The sequence below is a fragment of the Phyllostomus hastatus genome, unplaced genomic scaffold (genome assembly GCF_019186645.2).
Source record: "Phyllostomus hastatus isolate PE091 unplaced genomic scaffold, TTU_PhHast_1.1 phas_contig_86, whole genome shotgun sequence".
NCBI lineage: Eukaryota > Metazoa > Chordata > Mammalia > Chiroptera > Phyllostomidae > Phyllostomus > Phyllostomus hastatus.
Window position 1 is genome coordinate 94741624 of NW_025333977.1, and position 24506 is coordinate 94766129.

The 24506-nt window shown below is 36.5% G+C and overlaps 1 protein-coding gene across 14 annotated transcripts in view; it reads right to left on the bottom strand.

Moving 5' to 3' along the window:
• Positions 1-24506, bottom strand: part of DLG1 (discs large MAGUK scaffold protein 1) — a 280465-nt gene that overhangs the window by 4152 nt on the left and 251807 nt on the right. For all 14 annotated transcript variants that reach the window (XM_045850849.1, XM_045850859.1, XM_045850858.1 and 11 more), the window contains one exon: positions 10853-10962. In XM_045850849.1, the coding sequence (XP_045706805.1) occupies positions 10853-10962 (110 nt within the window). The remainder of the gene's footprint in view (positions 1-10852; positions 10963-24506) is intronic.

Here is a 24506-nt window from a genome sequence, read left to right on the forward strand (position 1 = left end):
ATGGGCTTATTTTACTTAGCATACCTGCAAGGTTGATCTACCTTGTACCATATTGTAGAATTTCCTTCCTTTGCATGGTTACACCACATTTGTTTATCCATTCACTCCTTGATAAACATGTAAGTTTCTTTCATGTTTTAGCTATTGTGAATGTTACTATGAACATGGGTGTACAAAGTTCAAGACGCTTTCAATTTTTGCATGTATATACCCAGGAATAAAATTGTTGGATCCTATGGAAATTCTATTTTTAATTTTTTAAGAAACTGCCTTACTATTTTCCATGGTAGATGTACCATTTTACATCGCTACCAACTGTGAACAGGATTTCTGATTTTTCCACATCCTTGTCATCACTGTTTTGTTACTATTTTTTAAAAGATTTATCTTTTTAAAAAAAATTTTTTAATTAATTTATTTTTTAGAGAGGGAAGGGAGGGAGGGAGGGAGAGAGAGAGAGAGAGAGAGGGAGAGAGAAACATCAATATTGTTTCCTGGGGGCCGTGGCCTGCAACCCAGGCATGTACCCTGACTGGGAATTGAACCTGCGATGCTTTGGTTTGCAGCCCGTGCTCAATCCACTGAGCTAAGCCAGCCAGGGCTTGTTACTATTTTTTTGATGGTAGCCATCCTAGTGTGGGTAAAGTGGTATCTCACTGTAGTTTTGATTTGCATTTCCCTAATGAAGAGTGATGTTAAGAATCCTTTCATGTGTTATTTCATTTGTGTATCTTCAGAGAAATGTTTATTCAAGCACTTTATTTTTGAATTAGGTTGTTTTCCTGTTGAGTTTTAAAAGTTCTCTATATATTCTGGATATTAGCCCTTTATCAGATAATTTGCAATTTTCCCCCCATCATGTGGGTTGTGTTTTTATATTGTGTATTGTACCATGTGATACAGAAAACATTTAAATTATTGTCTAATCTTTTTTTATTCTTTTGATACCCATGCCTTTGAAGTCATAACCAAGAAATCACAGACAAATCCAATGTTGTAAAGCTTTTGTCCTGGTTTTTATTTTCTTACATTTAGGTCCTTAATACACTTTGAGTTAGTTTTTGTATATAGTGTTAGGCAAGGTTTGTCCAACTTTCTTTTGCATGTGGATATCCAGTTTTCCCAGCACCATTTGTTGAACAGACTATTCTTTCCTCCTCTGAATGGTGTTGAATCTTTGTCAAAAATCAACTGATTAGCCCTGGCTGGTGTGGCTCAGTGGAGTGAACACTGTCCTGCAAACCAACAGGTTGCTGGTTCGATTCCCAGTCAGGGCACATGCCTGTGTTGAGGGTCAGGACCCAGTAGGGGGTGTATGAGAGGCAACTGCACATTAATGTTTCTCTCCATCTTTCTCCCTCCCTGTCTCTCTAAAAATAAAAATAAAAAAATCAAAAAAATCTCACATAATTACATATGTGAGAGCTTACTTCTGAGCTATTACATTCTGTGTGTCTATGTTTATGTCAATACTGTACTGTAATGATTACTATGGCTTTGTAGTAAAATTTTGGTATTAGTAACTGAGTCATTTTTGTTCTTTTTTAATGACTGTTTTGGCTATTTGGGTGTATCTTGAGTCTACATGCATTTTACTATGGGTTCTTCTATTTCCACAAAAAGGGTCATTGTGATTTTGATAGGAATTACAGTGTACCTGTAGATTATTTTGGGAAGTTTCGACATTTTAACAGTAACTAAACCTTCTGGCCTTGGCTGGTGTGGCTAAGTTGGATGGAGCATTGTTCTGTAACTGAAAGGTTGCAGGTTTGATTCCTGGTCAGGCAGGGCACATACTAGGTTGTGGGTTTGATCCCCAGTCTGGGTCCACACAGGAGGCAACCAATCGATGTTTCTCTCTTACATTGATGTTTCTCTCTCCTTTCCCCTCTCCCCCTCTCTCTAAAAAGCAATGAAAAAAAAATGTACTTCAGTGAGGATAAAAAGCAATAATTAAACCTGAACACATACATGGAATATGTTTCCATTCATTTATCTTTTTAAATTTCTCCGTTGTTTTGTAGTTTTCATTGTACAAGTCTTTCACTTTAGTTAATCTGCAAACATTTAATTCTTTTTGATGTAATTGTAAACATAATTGCTTTTGTAATTTCATTTTTGGATTGTTCATTGCATATAGAAATGCAACTGATTTTTTTGTGTTGACTTTCATGCTGCTATTTTGTTCAATTTAATAGTTCTAATACATTTTACATGGTCTCTTCAGATTTTTGTATAGGTAAGATCATATCTGCAGAGGTAATTTTACTTCTTCCTTTTCAGTCTGGATGCCTTCCCCCGCAACCTCCGGGGACAGTTTTTATCTTTGATCTGGCCAGAACCTCCAGTACTATGTTAAATAGAAACAGTGAAAGCAAGCATCCTTGCCTTGTTCCTGATCTTAAGAGAAAAAGTTTTCACTTTTATCACTGATTATGTTTGCTGTGGGTTTTTCATATATGGCTTTTATATTGAGGTAGTTTCCTTTTCTTCCTCTTTTGTTTTTATCATGAAAGGGTGTTGAATATTGCCGAATGCTATACCTGCATTAGTTGAAATGATTGTGTGGATTTTCCCTTTCATTTTGGTGATATGGTTTATTATGTTGATTTTCATGTTCAACCATTCTGGCATTATAGGAATAAATCCTACTTGGTCATGGTATATAATCCTCTTAATATACTACTGAATTAGGGTTGCTAGCATCATGTCACTCATTTTTTTCACCAATGTTCCTAAGTTACTTTGGTATGTAGTTTCTTGATGGTCTTTCTATCAGGGTAATACTGCCTTCATAGAATGAGTTAGAAAGCGTTCCTTCATCTTCAATTTTTTAGAAAAGAATGAGAAGGACTGGCATCAGATTTTTTAAAAAATGTTTGGTAAAATTCACCAGAAGCCCTCTAGTTCAGGACTTTTCTTTGATGGGAGTTTTAAATTACTGATTCAGTCTCTTTATTAGTTATCTATCAACTCAGATTTTCTATTTCTTTGTGATTTAATCTTGGTAGATTTTGTGTTTCTAGAAATTTATCCATCTACATTATACATATAGTTTTTGGTAAAATTGTTCATAGTACTCTTGTAATGATTTTATTTCCACAGTTATTACTAATACTGTTCCTACTTTTATTTCATATTTTAGTTTGAGTCCTTTCTTTTTTTCCTTATTTCATCTTGCTAAAGATTTGTCATTTTTTGTTGGTCTTTTCAAATAGCCAACTTTTGGTTTCACTGATTTTTCTGTTGTTTTCTATTTTTTCCTTTACACCTTTTAATTATACTTCATTAATTTTGCTATTACAGTTGTCCTAGTTGTTCCCCCTTTGCTCCCCACCCCCATAAACGCAGCACCCCCAACGCCCTTAGGTAATCCTCCCACCATTGTTTATGTCCACAGGTAGGTTCTTTGGCTGCTCCATTCCCTATAGTGTACTTTACACCCCTATGGCTATTCTGTAACTACATATTTGTACTTCTTGATCCCCTCACCACCTCTTTTTATTTTTTAGAGAGAGGGGAAAGGAGGTGGAAAGAAGAGAGAAAACAGCAATGTGTGGATGCTTCTTGCTTGCCCTATACTGGGGACCTGGTCTGCAACCCAGACATGTGCCCTGACTGGGAATTGAACTGGTGACGAGTTTGAAGACCAGCACTCAATCCACTGAGCCACACCAGTCAGGGCTCCCTCACCTCTTCACTCATTCCCCTATAACCCTCTTGCATCTGGCAGCCATCACAGCACTCTCCATAGCCATGATTCTGCCTCTGTTTTTCTTGTTTGCTTAGTTTGTTTTTTATATTCAATTATTGATAGATATGTATTTATTGCCATTTTATTGTTCATAGTCTAGATTTTTTTCTCTCAAATGAGACCTTTCAATATTTCATATAATAATGGTTTGGTGATGATGGACATCTTTAGTTTGTTCTTGCCTGCAAAGCTCTTTATTTCGCCTTCAATTCTAAATGATAGGTTTGCTGGGTAGAGCAATCTTGGCTGTAGGTCCCTGCTTTTCATGACTTTGAATATGCCTTGCAAATCCCTTGTAGTCTGCAGTTTCTTTTGAGAAATCAGCTGACAGTCTTATGGGAATTCCTCTGTAGGTAACCAATGGCTTTTTTTTTTTTTTTTTTTTGCTTTTAAGATTTTCTCTTAACTTTCTGCATTTTAATTATGATGTGTCTTGGAGTTAGCCTCTTTGCTTCCATTTTGTTTGGGACTCTGTGCTTCCCGGACTTGTATGTCTATTTCCTTCAGCAAATTAGGTAAGTTTTCTTTCATTATTTTTTAAAATAGATTTCCAATTTCTTGCTATTTCTTTTCTCCTTCTGGCACCCCTATTATTCCAATGTTGGACCTCTTGAATTTTTCCTGGAGACCACTTACACTATGCTCTTTTTCAGGATTCTTTTTTTTTTTTCTTGTTCTCATTGCTTCCTTAGTTTGAAAATCATTGATTCTTGGCTTCATCCACTCTACAGTTGTTACCCTGTAAATTTCTCCTTAATTAGTGTATCTTTCATTTCTGATTGGATCTTTTCTACGCTGTTGAGTTCCTCACTAAGTTCCTTGAGCATCCTTATAACCAGGTTTTGAACTCTGCATGTGATAGATTGCTTATCTCCCTTTTGTTTAGTTCTTTTTTTCTGGAGTTTTGATGTGCTCTTTTATTTGGGCCATGTTTGTCTCCTAGTTTTGGCAGCCTCCCTGTGTTTCTATGTACTAGGTGGAGTTACTATGACTTCCTGTCTTGGTAGCATGGCCTGTAGGGTCCAGTGGTAGAGCCTCCCCTATTGCCCAAGCTGGGTACTTGAGGTGGGCCCTTCATGTGGGCTGAGTACATCCTCCTCTTGTATTGAGCCTCGGTTGCTATTGACAGATCTAGGAGATGGATTTACCCTGGCCTGTTTGCTGCAAGGATGGGCTGTGACCATTGACTACCAACCTCTGCCTTCCATGGAGGATCAGATGTGCAGGGGCAGGGTGGTGGTGGTTTGACATGGTGTGTGGCTGTTCACTGAGTGTGCTGGCCCTGGGGTTTCCCAGACAGTGCAGGTAGAGGTCAGCCCCCACCTCTGTTTTGCCTAGGGCCACCCTGTCTGGGCTAAAAAGCAGTCTGAGATGGTTGCTACTTATGCTGTGCTTGGAGATTTCCAGGTGAAGCCAAGCTGTGAATCTAGGCTGATTGCTGCTAGTGCTGTGCTCGCAGTCACTTAGCACTGAGTTTACAGGGGCTCCAGGCTCACTTAGACTGGCTGTTGCTTGTTTTAGAGGATTTAGGAAGTTTTGAAACATGAGCCAGTACCAGCCATTCATATAGAAAAGCAGCTTGAGGAGGCCCGTACACTGGGTGGGACGGAGTCTCTGGGGATCTCCAGGACAAGGCAAACAGTGTTAGTCAGGTTGATGGAGTCTCAGATACGGCACCAGCCTGCTGGCTCTATGGGGTAAGGTTCAGACAAGGGACAATGTCCTTTGCCTGCCTTTCTTTCTCCCAGCTCGTCTTGATGCCAGACACTTCAGTTTCTTCCTGCATGCCACTGGTGCCCTTCAAGCTGCTACCCCAATGCTAGAGTTCAGAGGGAGTGAGTCTGAGTAAGTCCATGTATGGGTTTTTAAAGAGAAACTGCATGAGACCCCAGCAGTTTCTTTTAACAACTCTATCCCTGCTTATTTTTGCAGCCACAAGTTACGGGGACTTATCTTCCTGGCACTGGGACCCTGCACTTGAAGGTCTGGTGTGGGCCTGTGACTTCTTTCTTCAGAGATATCCCTCCTGAAATTTTATCCACCACATGCGGATATGGGACCAGCTTGTTCTGCATCTCCACCCCTCCTACCATTCTGGATGGATGTGGTTTCTTTAATTCTGTAGTTGTCAGACATCTATTCAATCGATTTCTGATGGTTCTGAGGGGTGGCTGTTCTGTACTTTAGTTGTAATTTTGATGTGGTTGTGCGAGGAGGCAAATCATGTTTACCTATATTGCCATCTTGACTGGAAGTTCTCTATTCTCTATTTTGTTGATCTCTGCCCTAAGTTTTATTTTCTTCCTTCTGCTAGCTTTGGGTTTAGTTTGTTCTTTTTCTAGTACTTAAGTTATAGTTAGGTTGTTGATTTGGTGTCTCTTTCTTTCTAATGAAAGCATTTACAGGTATATATTGACCCTCATAGCACTGTTTTTTCTGTGTCTCATAAATTTTGATGTTACATTTTTCATTCATTTCTAAATAATTTCTAATTTTTGTGATTTCTTACTTGGTAAGAGTATGTTAATTTACACAATTTTGTGAGTTTTCCAGCCTTACATTTGCTATTGATTTCTAAATTCAACCTATTGTGATCAGGGAAGATACTTAGATGATATTCACATTTTAAAACACAGTGAGGCAATTTTACCTATGGGGTAACCTGAAAAACATTCCCATGTGCAAATGAGAATGTATAAAGGGTGGGGCAAAAGTAGGTTTACAGTTCTGAGTATATGAAACAGTTTATTCTTATATTATTATGAATTAGTTACTGTATTATTTTCCATACAAACTGTAAATCTACTTTTGGCCCACTCTGTACTCCACTGTTGTTGGGTAGAGTGTTCAGTATGTGTCTGTTAGGTCTAGCTAATTTATTGTGTGGTTTAAGTCTTTTATTTCTTAACTTATATTCTGTTTAGTTGTTCGATCCATTATTGTGAATGCGGTACTGAAGTCTCCAACTATTATTGTAAAACTTTCTTCCTTTAATTCTGTCAAAATTTTGCTTCATATGTTAAATGTCATTAGTTACATAAATGTTTATAATTATTGTATCTTCTTGCCACACTGAATCTTTTACTAATACATATTGTTCTTGTTGCATGTAACCTTTTTTGATTTAAAATCTATATTGTCTGATATTAGTATAGCTACTCCTACTCTCTTTTGGTTACTATTTGCATGGAATTAGAAGTGGAGACTGAAGATGAGACAGAATTGCTGCAATCTCATGATAAAACTTGAATGGATGAGGAGTTGTTTCTTATGAATGAGCAAAGAAAGTTTCTTGAGATGGAATCTATTGCTGGTGAAGAGGCTGTGAAGATTGTTGAAATGACAACAAAGGGTTTAAAATATACATAAACTTAGTTGATAAAGCAGTAGTTTACTTCAACTTTGAAAGATCTGCTGTGGGTAAAATGCTACTAAACAGCATTGTACATATATGTATTTTTAAAGATTTTAAAAATTTATTTACCTCTTAGAGAGAGGGGAAGGGAGGGAGAAAGAGAGGGAGAGAAAGATCAATGTGTGAGACACAGATCAATTGATTACCTCTCTCACACCCCCAATTGGGGAACCTGGCCTGCAAAACCTAGGCATGTTCCCTGACTGGGAATTGAACCTGTGATCCTTTGTTTTGTAGGCCGACAATCAATCCACTGAGCCACACCAGCCAGGGCAAAACAGCATTGTGTATTATAAGATAAACTGTTCATGAAAGAGTGAGTCAACTGATGTGGGAGACTTCACTATTGTCTTATTTTAAGAAATTCCCACAGCCCTTCCAGCCTTCAACAACCAGCACTGTAATCAGTCAGCAACCATTACATCAAGGCAAGACCCTTCATGGTCAAAAAGGTTATGACTTGCTGATGGCTTAAATGATGGTTAGCAATTTTTAGCAATAAAGAACTTTTCAAAAAGACTTTATTTTTATTGAGAGGGGAATAGAGGGAGAAAGACAGGGAGAGGAACGTTGATAAGTTGTTTCTTGCCCACCCCCAACTAGAGACCTTGCCTGCAACCCAGACATGTGTTCTGACTGGGAATCAAACTGGTTACCCTTTGTTTTGCGGGACGATGTCCAGTCCACCAAGTCTCATCAGTCAGGGAAGCAATAGAGTATTTTTTAATTAAGGTATGTACAACATAGTTTAGACATAATGTTACTGCACACTTAATTGACTATAGTATAGTGTAAACATAACTTTTTTATGTACTGGGAAACCGAAAAACTTGTGTGATTCACTTTATTGCTATATTTGCTTTATTTAAGTGGTCTGGAACCAAACCTGTATCTCTGAGGTATGCCTGTACTTTCATGTGTACTTGGAGATTATTCCTTCTCATTACTGTAGAACAGTGATTTTCAACCTGTCCTGTGTACTGCAAGGATTTTTAAAACATGCAATACCTGACTATGCAGGAGCACTGACCTCTTTCCCCTCAGATTGTCAAATAAAAAAATGACAAAAGCCATACAACAATAGCCATCCAGTGTGAATGAATCAAAATTATACCTATTTTTTGTCAGATTGGTAAAAAATTTAATTTTTGGTCTGCTGAATTTTAGTAATGTGTGCCATGAGATGAAAAAGGTTGAAATCACTGCTGAAGAATATTTCGCTGTGTGAAATGTCATAATTTATGTATTTGATAATGGGCATTTGGATAGTTTCAAGGTTTTGGTTACTTTTAATAGTACTTGTATCAATAATCAAGTATGTCTTTGGTAAACATCTGTAAACATTTCTATTGAGTATACACCTAGGTCTATCAGGTCTTAAGTTATGTGTATGTCAAGCTTTAGGAGATACTATAAAAAGTTTACCAATGTGGAAGTACCAATTTACACTCCTATTAGTATTAGGAGTTTCAGTTGTTCCACATCCTTGCCAACATTTGATATTTTCTTTTTAATTTTAACTATTTTGGTGTGTGGGTGGTAGTTTATGATGCTGTGGTTTTAATTTGCATATGGTTAGCTGATCACCATCTCATGTTTACTATTTGGATATCCTCTTTCATTAAGTGTTCAAGTCTTGCTCATTTTTCTACTGGGTTGCCTGTGCCAACCTTTTTAATGTCTTCTGGATGTGCAGTGATATTCTCATTTTGATTCCTAATATATTATTTGTCTTTTTAATTTTCTTTCCTTGATCTTTCTTATTAACATTTTATAGTACTTTCAAAGAGAACATTTTTGGTTTTGTTGATCTTCTCCACTATAATTTTGTTTTCTCTTTTTTTAATTTCTACCTTCTTTAACTGACTGATCTTTTTCTAATTTCTCAAGATCTTAGATTTTTAACATTTCTTTCTTACTATTTGACATTCAACATTCTTTCTTAATATTTAAGGCTGTGGATTTTCCATCACCAAGGCTGCTGGATCCTCCAAATTTATTTACTTGACAATTTCAGTACCATTTGGTTCAAAACATTTATTAACTTAGGCTGATTTCTTCTTTGACCCATTCAAAGTAAAATGGCTAATTTCCTAATATATTGAGATTTTCTACTGATCTTTTCATTATTGATTTCTATTTTAATTTCATTGTGGTCAGAGAATATTTGTTTTCAATCATTTGAATTCTGCAGGTTAGCACAGGATTCGTTTTGGCACCTGTTTTATGTGCACTTCAAATACATGTGAATTTTGCAGATGTTGAGTATAGTGTTCTATACGTGTTAGGTAAAGTTTCAAATTTGTGTTGTTCTATATCCATAATGATTTTTTGTTTTTCTTATTTTTATTACTTCCTGACTAACGTGTTAATTTTCCTACTATGATTGTGGAATTACTTTTTTCCTGTATAGTTTTAAGTTTGTGTTTATACATTTTGAAACTGTGCTATTAAATGTAAACAAATGTCTAAATATACCTTTCTGATATCAGTGAAACTTATTTTTATGAAATCTCTTTTATATCTCTATTAATACCTCTTGTCTTAACCTATACTTTGATAGTAATATAAATCAGCTTACTTCTGCTTGATTTTTGCATAGTATATCTTTTTTCTATTCTTTTTCTTGTGCCTTTAATTTAAGGTGTGTCTTATGAAAGAAATGTATGTTTCATAATGCAATATCCCAAAATATGTTACCTTGGCATACTGAGTATTTTAAGATAAACAAATTTGAAAAATGGCAGGTGGAGGAAGAACTTTGACCTTCCAAAGAAGCAAGGTCATAAGAGAGGGATACATCCCTATACCTGGAGAAAAGGAGCATCTTATCTCCAAAGACGGAGGGATACTGAGAGCATTTGAATGAACAGGACTAAGTTTCCCCTAGTTTACTACTCTTAGCTCACATCTTATGCCCTATCACATTTTCCCATGACTTCTGCTCTTCATCAAACCTAGTATAAAAATGCTCAGATTTAACTATTTCTTTGGGTCTTCCAATCTTTATGAAGGCTTCCATGCCATGAAAAATTTAAATTAAATAAATCAGTATGCTTTTTTCTTTGTTAATCTATCTTTTATTACAGAAAGCTTAGAACCTGGATGAGTAGAAGGAAATTATTTTTTCCTCTTCTAAAGAAGGAACATATAATTGTATTTTTTATCCATTCTGATAATTTTTGTTTTTAAATTAGACTATTTAGTCTATCATTTAATTGATGAAATATTTGGGTTCATTTATGAGTATACCATATTACTATGTATATTTTTATTGTCCCATTTGTTTTTTATTAGTTATTTTCTCTCTTTTAGTTTTTTAAAAATTCTGTTTCTTAACCTCTAATAGTTAAGTAGTTATACTTACGTACATCATTTTATTCTCTTAATGGTTACTCAGAGCTGTACTGCTCCATTCAGTAGGTACTAGTCAAATGTTACTAAACTTAAAATTATAATACTTGCTATCTTATTCTTAAGTACATTAATGTTGGTGATGGTAACAGTTAATATCAGAGTGCTTATTTAATTCTTACAACAACCCTAAGAGGTTGGTATACTATTAATTTCTCCATTTCACAGATAAAGGAACTGAGATGCAGAGAGGTTAAGTAAATTACCTAATTTAATAATTGACAAGAGACTGAATCTCTACTTAGAGCCTGTTTCTTATTTACACTTACATGATATTTTCCATGGATTTGGGTTTAATAAAAATGGAGACTGGGTAAAGTTGTGCAATCTGTAATCTCTTTATGGCATTTCCAGACACATCAAGGATACAGTGTTTGCCCTAAAATGGAGGGAAGAAAAAAAAAAAAAACAAGTGAAGCAAATATTTTCAATTATATCAAACATACATTTTCTACAGGTAAAAAAATCTGAATTATAATATGTTTGGATCCTGTTCACTTTAAGCAAACTTCATTTCTGTTAGCAAATTTCAGAGGGAAAATGAAATAAAGGCAATGAATAGTGACAATGTATAATTAATTTTCCATTCTCAAATATTACATTTAAAAAGGAATGTAAATACAGTTCCCTTACTCTTAGGTTTTATACACCAGTGCTCTCTCAAAATGGCAACTGGTATGGGATTCCTATCTTTTATTCTGGTGATGAAGGGCATTAAAAAATATCCTAAGCTACCATCTTACCATTACTACCCTCTCATAAAATAATATATGATCAATAAGAAGGTAAAAAGCCTAGACTAAATAACTTTTTACCCTGGCTGGTGTGGCTCAGTGGATTGAGTGCTGGCCTGTGAAGCGAAGGGTTGCAGGTTCAATAACCAGTCAGGGAACATGCCTGGGTTGTAGCCAGGTTCCCTAGTACGGGGTACATGAGAGGCAACCACACATTTATGTTTCGCTCCCTCTTTCTTCCTCCCTTACCTTCTCTCTGAAAATAAATAAATAAAATCTTTAAAAAAAGAAAATTGAAAGGGAATATATTTAGAAAACCTCACTACCAATACTCTATTTCTAATTTTATTGGAAACTGGCAAAAACTTAATCACAAATTGACAATTAGGAAACCCAGTTCTGGATTTAAGATACTTTTGTGACATGCTTAAACACACTAACAAAGGCTATTTACATTTTGAATGATGATGAACATTTCCATGTTATAAATAAGGTAGTACTTACAACTTATCAAAACATTTTTTTGATAATATTTTAAATCAGGTACTCCCCCATAATGCATTTTGTAATCTAAGGGCTTGAGTCCACTTCAGTCAATGATAACTTCACTTTAGAAGAATATTTAAAAGAAAAAATGTAATATTATATAAGTATCTCAATTACATAGAAAAGTACAGAAAGTAACAGACACACATGTACCCACTTTTACTTTTATCAGATATTAATATTCTACCTGACTGCTTAGAAATTAAAAAAAGTTTTACACTAAAACATTAACACTCTATCATCCCTCCCTATATGCATGCAAAGTTTGAGAGTAAACTGCAGACATACACCTTTACTGCCCATTTCCTAAAAACAGTTACATCTCTTAAATAACCACAGTATAATTTCAGTTTCCCATCTAATGTCTTTTACTGCAAAAGAAAAAAACATTTCTTGGTCCAGGATCACACATCACATATAACTGTAAATGTCTTTAGTCTCTGTCAATCTGTCAAGTTTTTTAGTTTTTGTCTTCCATGATTTTGATAGTTTTAGAGAATTACAGAACATTTTTTCATAGAATATGCTTCAACTTGGGCTTGGCAAACATGCCATGTTTCCCATCAAATGGCAGGTTACACATTTCTGGCAGAAATACCACAGAAGTGTTGTAACCTTCTCAATCCAGCATACCAGGAGGTATATGGTATCTATTTGTCCCATTACTGGGAAAATTAATTTTGATCACTTGTTTAAGGTTTTGTCTGCCAGGTTTCTTCACTGTTCAGATTACTATTTTCCCCTTTGTAACTGGTAAGTATTTGGCAGGGGTCGGGGGGAGGATAGTTTCAAAGTATGTAACTATCCTGTTTCTCATCAGATATTAATTAATTCACTCATTAATCTAGCACACACACCAATGATCCTGGCCTGAAACATTGCCATGGTAGTTATTAAGACAGATTTCATCATTTCTACCTTTGTTAGTAGATATTCTAATGTAAGGCAAAGCTCTCCCTTCTATCCATTTATTTATTTATACCATTATGGACTTTTAGATTCTTACTTTATTCCCTGTTATAATTAGTTAAAATCACCATTTATTTTAATATTCAAATTATCCACATGTGGCCTCTGGGGGACCTGACAGATTGGGATCTGTGTCTTTCTGACATATTTTCATTATTTTTAAAGCACTTCCTTATTTTTCCAGCAGAGAAAATGTTCTAGACTCATCTTGTACTTTCCTGATAAGGAGTTACAGATTTTTTTTTTTGAGGGAGAATGATATTTAGGAGCCAAAATCTAGGCAATAGATATTCTTGTTTACTAAGGAGTCATCATTTTTAGGGAACAGTGCAAGGAAACATAGATATGTATATACACACACATCTCTATTTCTACAACTATCCATATTACAATACATAGGTTTATATTCATATCTCTAAGTCCAATTCAATTATTAGAGTTCATACTACCCTCTCCTCCCTTTTCCATATTTCTAAAATCACTTCTCTAATAATAAGAAGCCTGCCTCTCATTATTGTCAATATATTAATTTGTTCAACTCTAGAATACACATTAGTTTTACAACTGTTAGCTTATACCACTCTGAAAAACAAAAGTACTAATTATTTGTTTACAGATCTTTTTGTATTTAGCCACGGTTCAGGATTATTGGGATTAATACTCTCCTCCCTTTCCTTCCCCTCTTCAATGCACTTCATTTGAAATCTAGTTTATTTAGTTCCTATTTGTATATTGTTTTGCATTTCCACAATCTTCTCATTTTTAGTTTTTTAAAAATATATAAAATGTTAACATAGTTCTAAAAGTCAAAATTATATAAAAATGTGTACTTGGAGAAATGTCACATTTCCATCCCTTCTACCTCATTCCCAATCTCCCATCCTTTCCACCCCTCCCTCTGTAGGTAATCAATCTCATTAGTTTCTGATTATTTCTATATCTTATTTTCACGCGAATTGTAAGTTACAATTTTGTACCTTTTTTTCTATTATACTTTTGTACCTTTTGTGCCTTTTTTCTATTTTTATCTCTGTTTCCTAAATTTAATTTTAAAGTTCTTTCCTAAATTTAGAATATCAGCCCTCTGCTTGGAAACTGTCAGATTTTATCTTCAATCCTTACCTGAGGATGTTTATTAATTTTAGAGAAAGGAAGAGAGGGAGAGACATATCATTGTGAGAAACATCTATTGGTTGCCTCCCGTATGCGCCTCAACCAAGGATTGACCCCACGACCTAGGTATCTGCCCTGACTCAGAATTGAACCTGCAACCTTTTCATGTACAGGATGATGTTCCATCAAATGAGCCACCCAGCTAGGACTCTGCCAATTGTTTTCTGACCTTGGTAATAGTGTTCTCCAACAGTTTTTTGAAAAGTTTTTCTGGCCAAAATCTTTTTTAGTTTTAATGGGGTCAAATTTATCAGTCTTTTAGTGCATCTGAATTTTTTTTTAAAGATTTTATTTATTTATTTTTTAGAGAGGGAAGGGAGGGAGATATATATATATATATGTAGAGAGAGAGAGAGAGAGAGAGAGACATCAATGTGCGGTTGCTGGGGGTCATGGCCTGCAACCCAGGCATGTGCCCCGACTGGGAATTGAACCTGCGACACTTTGGTTCGCAGCCCGAGCTCAATCCACTGAGCTACACCAGCCGGGGCATCTGAATTTTTTAATTCATGGTTCAAAACTTGTGCTATGACCAGGTGATACTTTCTTTCAATTGTATCAGAGCCATTTTTTTGTGTGTGTATGGTGTAAAGTATTGTTTTAATCAACCAATTAATCTTTTTTTTTCCAGTTGTCCCAGCACTATTTATTGAAAAGCTTTTATTAAAAGCCTCAGTGACTTGAAATTGCCCCTTTATTATATATTGTATTTTCATAAGCATTAGATCTTTTCTGGATTCTCTCTTCTATTCTATTGGTCTGCTTGTCCATTCATATTCCAGTACCATACTGTTTTAATTAACGTTTTGTGGTATGCTTTAATATCTGGTAGGAATCGAACCCTTTGTAGCTTTTTTGTGTTGCTCTTGCTTCTCATATAACTACAATTTGACTTGTCAAGCCCCATAAAAAAGCTGGTAGGTATTTTTATTGGGGTTGTGTTCATATACATATACAAATTAGCTTAGAGAGAAATGACAGCTTTACAATATTGTCTTAGTTAAGGACACGGGATATCCTTTCTGTTGTTCAAGTCTAATATTCTGTCTTTCAGTAGTGTCTTATAGATTTTCTCATGTGAGTGGTCATCTCTCATTAAATATACCATTTTATATTCTACTTCTTATATTTTAAATGAGGTTTTTTACTGTCATTATCTTCTAACTGGTTATTTTTCATGTAAATGAAAGCTATTAATTTCTGCATATCAATTTTTCTTATTGCTACTTTGTTTTTCATTTTATATTTTAATTTTATAAATTTATAATTTATTTTAGAAAACAAATTTTATAATTATTGTATGGTTTCCTAGATATACCATATTATCTAAAAATATAGTTTTACCTCTTTTACAGTTCTTATGTTTCCAATTGATTTCTCTTGTCTAAAGCACTAATATCTTGTATACAATGAATATATCAAGTAATAGTGGAGATAATGCCACATACTCAGTAGCCTAGTTCCTCATCATAATGGAATTGCTTTTTGTTTCCCTCATTCAGGATTTAAAACTAAGAATATCTATGTATCCATCCATCCACCTCAATCTCTTTTTAAAAAATAACACCCATATCTAAAATTTGAGGGTATTTTTTTCCCCCAGAAAAGGTATTAAATCCTACCATAACTTTTTTGGTATCTACAGATACATGATCTGTGTCTTAGGATACATTAATGTGGTAGGATTACATTAATGGATTTCCTAATATTGAGCTGACTTTAAAATCCTTTAATTCCATTTGGTTATGGCACATTATTTTTGCAATTTGGTTTTGAATTCTATTTGCTAAAACATTTAACGCTTTTGTATTAAAATTTGTAAATAATATCTATGATTTTCCAGTGCTCATCATGTTTAGATACAAGTATTATACTAGCTTCATAAAAAGAATGCTCTTGAACAGTTTATAGAGCTTTAGGACAATATGGAACAATTTACTGTTTACAGAGGACAATATGACCTCTGCAGATTTGGTAGAATTCCCCCTCTGAAGCCATCCGGATATGGTGCCTTTTTAGGAGTAGTTCCTTGATAACTTGCTGTATTCCTCTAAAATTTTCTAATAGTTCAGTTTTGGATTCTTTAAGAAAATTATCTATCTCAAAAAAAAGTTTCTTTTCAACAAAGTTTTAAAATTTATTTATATAAAGAAACTCAAAAGTAGTCGTTTATGATTTCATAATATGTCAATGGTTATATCCCTTCTCATTTCCTGTTTCTATTACTTGTAATTTTACCTTAAAAAAATCAGGTTAGCTAGTGGTTTGTCTATTGTGTTAATATTTTTTAGATCTTCTATTTTTGATTCTCTACTTTATTAATTTCTTTAAAAAACTTATTATTTTTATTACAAAAATATACAGTGCATCATAAAAATTTAAGTAGTTCAGAAAGAATATGAAATTAAATGTGTAAGTTCACGTTTCCCCCAGAGTACCAGGAGGACTGTCAGTTTTTTTTTTTTTTTTTTTAAAAGTTTGATTAAGGCATCACTGACTTACAACAAACTACATGTACTTAAAGTACAGGCATACGTCATATTATTGTGTTATGTTTTATTACGCTTTGCAGATAATGTGTTTTCATTAACATTGAGGCAACAGCCTCCACCAGCAGAAAGATTACAACTTGCTGAAGGCTCAGATGTGACTAACCTGTTTTAGCAATAAGAAATTTTTAAATTAAAGTACATTTTTAAACATAATACTATTGCACACTCAATAGACAGTATGATATAAACATAATTTTTATATGTACTGGAAACCAAAAATTTCATGTAACTTGCTTTACATAAGTATTTATCATTGTGAAATGAAACCAAATCTATAATATCCCTGAGGTATGCCTGTATACCATTTGGTAAGTTTTGACATGTGTCAACATCCTGACATCATACAATCAAGATAATAACTGTATCATTCACCACCAAAAGTTTCCTTACTCCTCTTTGTATTCTCTCTCAAATTCCTCCCCAAGCAACTGCTAGTCTGCTTTCTGTTACTATAGGTTAGTGTGAAATTTTTAGAACTTTATGTAAGTGGAATTATTCAGTATGTATTCTACTTCCTCCACTCAGAGTAACTGTTTTGGGATTCATCCACATCGCTGTGTATATCAATAGTTTATTTCTGTTTATTGCTGGGTTAATACTGCATTACATTGTATATACCACACTTTATTCATTTGACAGTTGAGGGACATTTAGGCTGTTTTCAGTTTTTGTACATTACAAACAGAGCTGCTATGGAAAATCACATACAAGTCTTTCTTTTCTCCTGGGTAAATACCTAGAAGTGTACATTTAAACTGTTTTTTTTTTTAAACTGGTTGTATAATTTTACATTTCCTACAAGAGTAACAAGAGTATGACAGTTTCGACTGCTCCATATTTCTGTCAAACTTAGTAATGGTCAGTTTTAAAAATTTTAGCCATTCTAATAGATGTGTAGTGGCACGTACTTCATTATGATTTCAATCCATATTTCCCTAATGACTGTTATGTTTACTGGCCATCTGTGTACTTCCTGAGAAATATCTTTTCAAATCCTTTGCTCATTTTCACTCATTTTTAAAAAAGATTTTATTTATTTTTAGAGAGAGGGTAAGGGTAGGAGAAGGAGAGGGTGAAAAAAATCAATCAGTTGCCTCTTGCATGCCCCAACCAGGATCTGACCCAGAACTCAGGCATGTGCCCTGACTGGAAACTGAACTGATTTGGGAGAAAATGCTCAATCCACTGAGCCACACTAGTCAGGGCTCTTTGCCCATTTTTAAATTGTGTTATTAGTCTTTATTGTGTTGTAAGAGTTCTTTACACATTCTGGATCTGTATCCAGAATGTGTATCCAGATATATGTGTTAATGAGATATATGATTTGTGTTATGAGATATATGATTTGAAAATATTTTCTAGTATATAGTTTTTTTTAAGAGCAGAAGTTTTATTTTGGATGAAGTCTGATTTATCATTCTTTTTCTTTTATGGATTGTGTTTTTGGTGTATTAGCTTAGAAATCTTTGCCAAGCCCAAAGTCATAAAGATTTCCCCCCATGTTTTCTTCTAAAAGGCTTATAGTTTTAGGCTTGACATTTTTTACGTATTTTGAGTTAATTCTTTATATGGTTTGAGGTATGGTTAGTCAATAATTTCAGCACCTTATGTTAAAAGACTATCTCTTCCTGGAATTCTGGTCAAGATGGTGGCATAGGCAGACATGGCTCACCTCTTCACACAACCACAGCAAAATCACACCTAAAATGTAGAACCACCATCACTCAGAACCATCAGATATTGAGTTGAATGGGTGTCTGACAATTACAGAATTAAAAAAAAAATCACATCCATCCAGACTGGTATGAGAGGCGTAGGCAAGAAGGGGCTGGTCCCTACCCATGTGTGGTGGATAAAAATTCTGGATATATCAGGAGTGAGGAGTCCCAGACCCATGCCATCCCCACCTCTCCCAACCCAGAGTTCTAGTGACAGGAAGAGAAGCCCCCATAACTTCTGGCTGCAAAAACCAGCAGGGATTGAGTTGGTGCAAGAAACTTCTGGAGCCCCCAGAAGTACCTCTTAACTCACACAGAACTCACCTACTCACACTCACTTCCTCGGTGCTCCAGCACTGGGGTAGCAGCTTGAGTGGTATACAGGGAGAGACTGAAGTGTCTGGCAAGCAGAGGCCATTGTCTCTTTTCTAAACCTTCCCCAACACAACTGGTAAGCTGATGACATATATGAGATTCCATCAACCTGGTTAATACTGTTAGACCTACCCTGAAGATCCCCAGAGACTTGGTCCCACATAATGTATGGGCCCACTCAACTGACATTTCCATATGAATGCAAATTCGTATGAACGTACATTCATTCCATATGAACATCTTGGCTCATGCTTCACAACTTACTAAATTCTCTCAAGCAACAGCTGGTGAGCCTAGGTGAACCCAAGCCTACCACTAGCAACAGCCAGCCTAGGTTCACAGCTTGGCTTTACCTGGGAATCTCAAAGCCCAGCACAAGTAGTAGCCTTCTCAGATTGCTTTACAGCTCAGGAAGGGTGGCACTAAGCAAAACACAGATGGGAGCTGACCTCGGCCTGCACCACCAGGGAAATTCTAGGGCCAGCACACCCACTGGACAACTGTAGGCCATGTGGAGCACCACCACCCTGCTCCTGCACAGCTGATTCTCCACAGAGGGCACAGGTTGGTGGTCAGAGTCAACCTTGTAGCTAATTGGCCTGGGTAAATCCCTCTCATTGATCTGTCAACAGCAACCAAGGCTCAACTACAGGAGAATGGTGTACTCAGACCACACAAAGGGTGTATGTACCTCGAGACCCAGCAGGGGTGATAGGGGAGGCTGTGCCACTGGACCCAAAGGACACGTACTACATTAGGCCACACAACTAATACAAGGAGTCAAAGCAGCTCTACCTAATACACAGGAACAAACACAGGGGGGTTTAAAAACAAAATGGCAAAGAAACATGGCCCAAATGAAAGAACAGATAAAAACTCCAGAAAAAGAGCTAACGAAATGAAGACAAGCAATCTATCAGATACAGAGTTCAAAACACTGGTTATGCCCTGGCTGGTGTGGCTCAGTTGATAGAGCCAAGCCTGTGAATCAAAGGGTCACCAGTTTGACTTCCAGTCTAGGGCAAATGTCTGGGTTGCAGGCCAGATCCCCAGTAAGGAGCGGATGAGAGGCAAACACACAATGATGATTCTCTCTCTTTCTCCCTCCCTTCCCCTCTCTAAAAATGAATAAAAATAATCTACCCCCCCCCCCCAACTGGTTATAAGGATGCTCAAGGAACTTAGTGAGGACCTCAGCAGCATAAAACAGATCAAGTCAGAAACAAAGGACACACTAATTGAAATAAAGAACAATTACAGGGAAACCACAGTAGAGTGAATGAAGCTGAGAATCAAATTAATGATTTGGAATATAGGGAAGCAAAAAAACCACAAAAAAACAAAAACAAAAAAAACCAAAACCAAAACCAAACCAAAACCAAAACATACAAACACACAAACAAACAAAAAAACCCAACCAATCAGAACAAGTAGAAAAAAGGACCCCAAAAAGTGTAGACAGTAAAAGCAGCCTCCAGGACAACTTTGAAAGGTCTGACATTCGCCTTATAGAGGTGCCAGAAAAAGAACAGCAAAAAATTGTTAATCTATTTGAAAAAAATAATGAAAGAAAACTTTCCTAATTTGGTGAAGGAAACAGACATGAATTCTAGGAAGCACAGAAAGTTCCAAACAAGATGAATGCTAAAAGGCCCACTCCAAGACACATAATTAAAATACTAAAGGTTACAGAGAATCTTAAAAGCAACAGAGAAAAGAAGTTAGTGAACTACAGGGGACTTCCCTAAGACCGTCAGCTGATTTCTCAAAAGAAACTGTAGGCTGGAAGGGGTTGGCAAGAAATATTCAAAGTCGGGAAAAGCAGGGTTTTCATCAATCTAGATTGCTCTACCCAGCAAAGACATCATTTAAAAACAAGGGAGAAGAGCTTCCCAGACAACTGATAATAATAAAGGAGTTCATCATCATCAAACCATTATTATATGAAGTGTTACGGAACTTAAGAAAAATATCAAAACTATGAACAATAAAATGACAAAAATTACAAATCTATCAAAAATTGAACCTAAAAAACTAAGCATACAAGAAGAACATAGAATCATGGATACGGAGAGAGATTTGATGCTTGCTGGGCTGGGGTGTATGTGGGGGAAATGGGTGAAGAGGTGAGGGGATTAAGAAGTGGAAATTGGGGGACTTCCGGCCAAGATGGAGGTGTAGGTAGACACACTGTGCCTCCTCGAACAACCAAATGAAGGACAACAAAAATTTAGAAACAAACAAACAAACAAAAAAACCAACCAGAACTGACAGAAAATTGAACTGTATGGAAGTCCGACAACCAAGGAGTTAGACACATTCATCCAGTCCGGTAGGAGGGGCAGAATCAGGTGTTGGGCGAAGAGGGTCACACCAAAAAGGCAGTGGCTTGCAGACCCCAGCACACAAGGCAGCAGGCAGACCTAGTGAGGTGCACAGGGCAGCTGGCTGACCGAGTGGTCCCACATTCGTGCACAAACCAGATGAAGCTGGGGAGCAAGACAGGCCTCGAAGCCCAGGGCCCCAGCTTCAGGAAATAAAGCCTCAAAACACCGATTGAAAACACATGTGGGGGTTGAGGCAGCAGGAGAGACTGCCAACCTCACGGGAGAGTTCATTGGAGAGACCCACAGGGTCCTAGAATGTACATAAACCCACCTACCTGGGAATCAGCACAAGAAGGGCTCAGTTTGCTTGGAGGAAGTGACAGAAGGGACTGAAATCCAAGAGAGAGTGGAGCAAGTGCCATTGTTCCCTCTCTGATCCCTCCCTCACAGACCACGCCACAACCCAGCAATACGAGTTACTCCAACCTGGTGAACACCTAGGCTCTGCCCCTCATACATAACAGGTGCCACAAGACCAAAAAAGAAAAGGCCCAAATGGAAGAACAGATCAAAGCCCTGGAGCAAATACTTTTAAGCAAAAAGTAGATAGCCAACCAATCAGATGCACAGTTCAAAGCACTGGTGATGAGGAAGCTCACAGAATTGGTTGATTTTGGTCACAAATTACATGAAAAAATGAAGGCTATGCTAAGTGAAATGAAGGAAAATGTACAGGGAACCAATAGTGATGGGAAGGAAACTGGGACTCAAATCAATGGAGTGGACCAGAAGGAAGGAAGAAAGAAACAACCAACCAGAAAAGAATGAAGAAACAAGAATTCAAAAAAATGAGGAGAGGCTTAGGAACCTCCAGGACATCTTTAAACGTTCCAACATCTGAATTATAGGGATACCAGAAGGAGAAAAGGAAGAGCAACAAGTGGAAAAGTTATTTGAACAAATAATAAAGGAGAACTTCCCCATTCTGGCAAAGGACATAGGCTTCCAGGAAGCCCAGGAACCTCAGAGAGTCCCAAAGAAGCTGGACCCAAGGAGGAACACACCAAGGCACATCATAATTACATTACCCAAGATTAAAGTGAAGGAGAGAATCCTAGAAGCAGCAAGAAATAAGGGGACAGTCACCTACGAAGGAGTTCCCATCAGACTGTCAGCTGATTTCTCAAAAGAAAGAGACCTTGCAGACAAGAAGGAACTGGAAAGAAGTATTCCAAGTCATGAAAGGCAAGGACCTACATACAAGGTTGCTCTATCCAGCAAAGCTTTCATTTAGGATGGAAGGGCAGATAAAGTGCTTCTCAGATAAGGTCAAGTTATAGGAGTACACCATCACCAAGCCCTTATTTTATGAAATGTTAAAGGGACTTATCTAAGAAAAAGATAAAAAAAAAACATGTATAGTAAAATGATAGCAAACTAACAGTTATTAACTACACCAAAAAGGAAACCAAAACCAAACTAAGCAAACAACTAGAACAGGAACAGAACCACAGAAATGGAGATCACATGGAGGGTTAGCAACAGGGGAATGGGAGGAGGAGAGAGGGGGAAAAGGTATAGAGAATAAGTAGCATAGATGGTAGGTAGAAAATAGACAGGGGGAGGGTAAGAACAGTACGGGAAATGTAGAAGCTAAAGAACTTATGACACATGGACATGAACTAAATGTGTGGGGGATGTGGGTGGGAGGGGTTATGCAGGATTGAGGGGAATGAAGGGGGCAAATGGGACAACTGTAATAGCACAATCAATAAAATAAAATAAAATAATAAAATAAAAAGAAGTAGAAATAGGTAGTTACAGAATAGCCATGGGGATGTAAAGCTGAGTACAGGAAATAGAGTAGCCAAAGAACTTATATGCATGACCCATGGACATGAACAATGGTGGGGGGATTACCTGAGGGAGTAGGGGGTGCTAGGTACAGGAGGGTCAAAGAAGGAAAAATCAGGACAACTGTAAATAGTGAAATTTAAAAAACATAATTTTAAAATAAAAAAAACTATCCGTTCCTTCACTTTTGTACATTTATACACACACACACACACACACACACACACACACACGTTGGTCTATTTAAAGAGTTCTCTAGTATGTTCCAATGATCTGCTTGTCTGTCTTTATGCCAGTATCAGATTTGATTACTGTATTTTTTTTATCGTCACCTGAGGACATTTTATCATTGCTTTTGAGAGAGAGAGGAAGGGAGTGAGAGGTGTTGGTGGTGGTGGGGTGGTGGGGTGAGAGAGAAAGAAACATCAGTTGGCTGCTTTTTGCATGTGCCCTGACCAGGGATTGAACCTGCAACCTGGGTATGTGCCCTGACAGGGAACTGACCTGTGACCTTTTGGTCTATGGGATGATGTTCCAACAAAGTGAGCACAGTGGCCAGGTAAGTATTTAATAATTTTTGATGCCACTGTAAATAATATTGTTTTTAAATTTTCATTTTATGGTGGTCTGGTATATAGAAATGCAACTCAATTTTGTGTCCTTCAACCTTGCTAAACTTATTCTTTCTTTACAACCTGGATGACTTTTATTTCTTTTTCTTGCCTTATTTTACTGGCTAGATACAAGGGTGTCCAACCTTTCGGCATCTATGGGCCACAATGGAAGAAGAGTTGTCTTGGGCTACATGTTAAATACATTGTGACACATAATCACAAAAAAACTCAATGTTTTAAGTTAATTTATGATTTTGTGTTGGGCCAAATTCATAGCCATCCTGAGCTGCATGCAGCCTGTGGGCTGTAGGCTGGACACCCCCAAGGCTAGAATACAATGTTCAAAACGAGTGGTGACAGTGGATAACCTTGACATATTTTTGATCTTAGTGGGAGAGCACTATGTCTTAAAAAATTCATTAAGTGTGATGATAAATGTAAGTTCTTCTGAATGTTTTTTGTCAGTCTGAGGAACTTCTATTCTTAGTTTGTGCAGAAAATAATCAAGAATAGATGCTGACTTTGTCTAATGTTCTTCCTAAACTATGGAGGTGACTGTATAGTTTTCCTTTTTTTTTAATATATGAGTTACACTGATTTTCATCTTTTTTGTTATATTTTATTGATTATACTATTACAGTTGTCCTAATTTTTCCCCTTTTGCCCCCCTCCACCCAGCACGCCCAACTTCCTCCGGCAAACCTTGTACTATTGCTCATGCCCATGGGCCATGACTACTCAGTCTCCTATACTGTATTTATATCCCTATGACTATTCTGTAACTATGAATTTGTACTTTATAGTCCCTTCACCTTTTCACCCACTCTCCCAGGCCCCACTCCCCTCCGGCAATCATCAAAACTCCCTCCCTATCAATGTTTCTGCTTCTGTTCTGCTTGTTTGCTTAGTTTGTTTTTTAGATTCAATTGTTGATAAATATGAATTTATTGCCATTTTATTGTTCATAGTTTTGGTCTTCTTTTTCTTAAATAACTCCCATAACACTTCATATAATAATGGTTTGGTGATGATGAACTCCTTTGGCTTTTGTATGGGAAGCT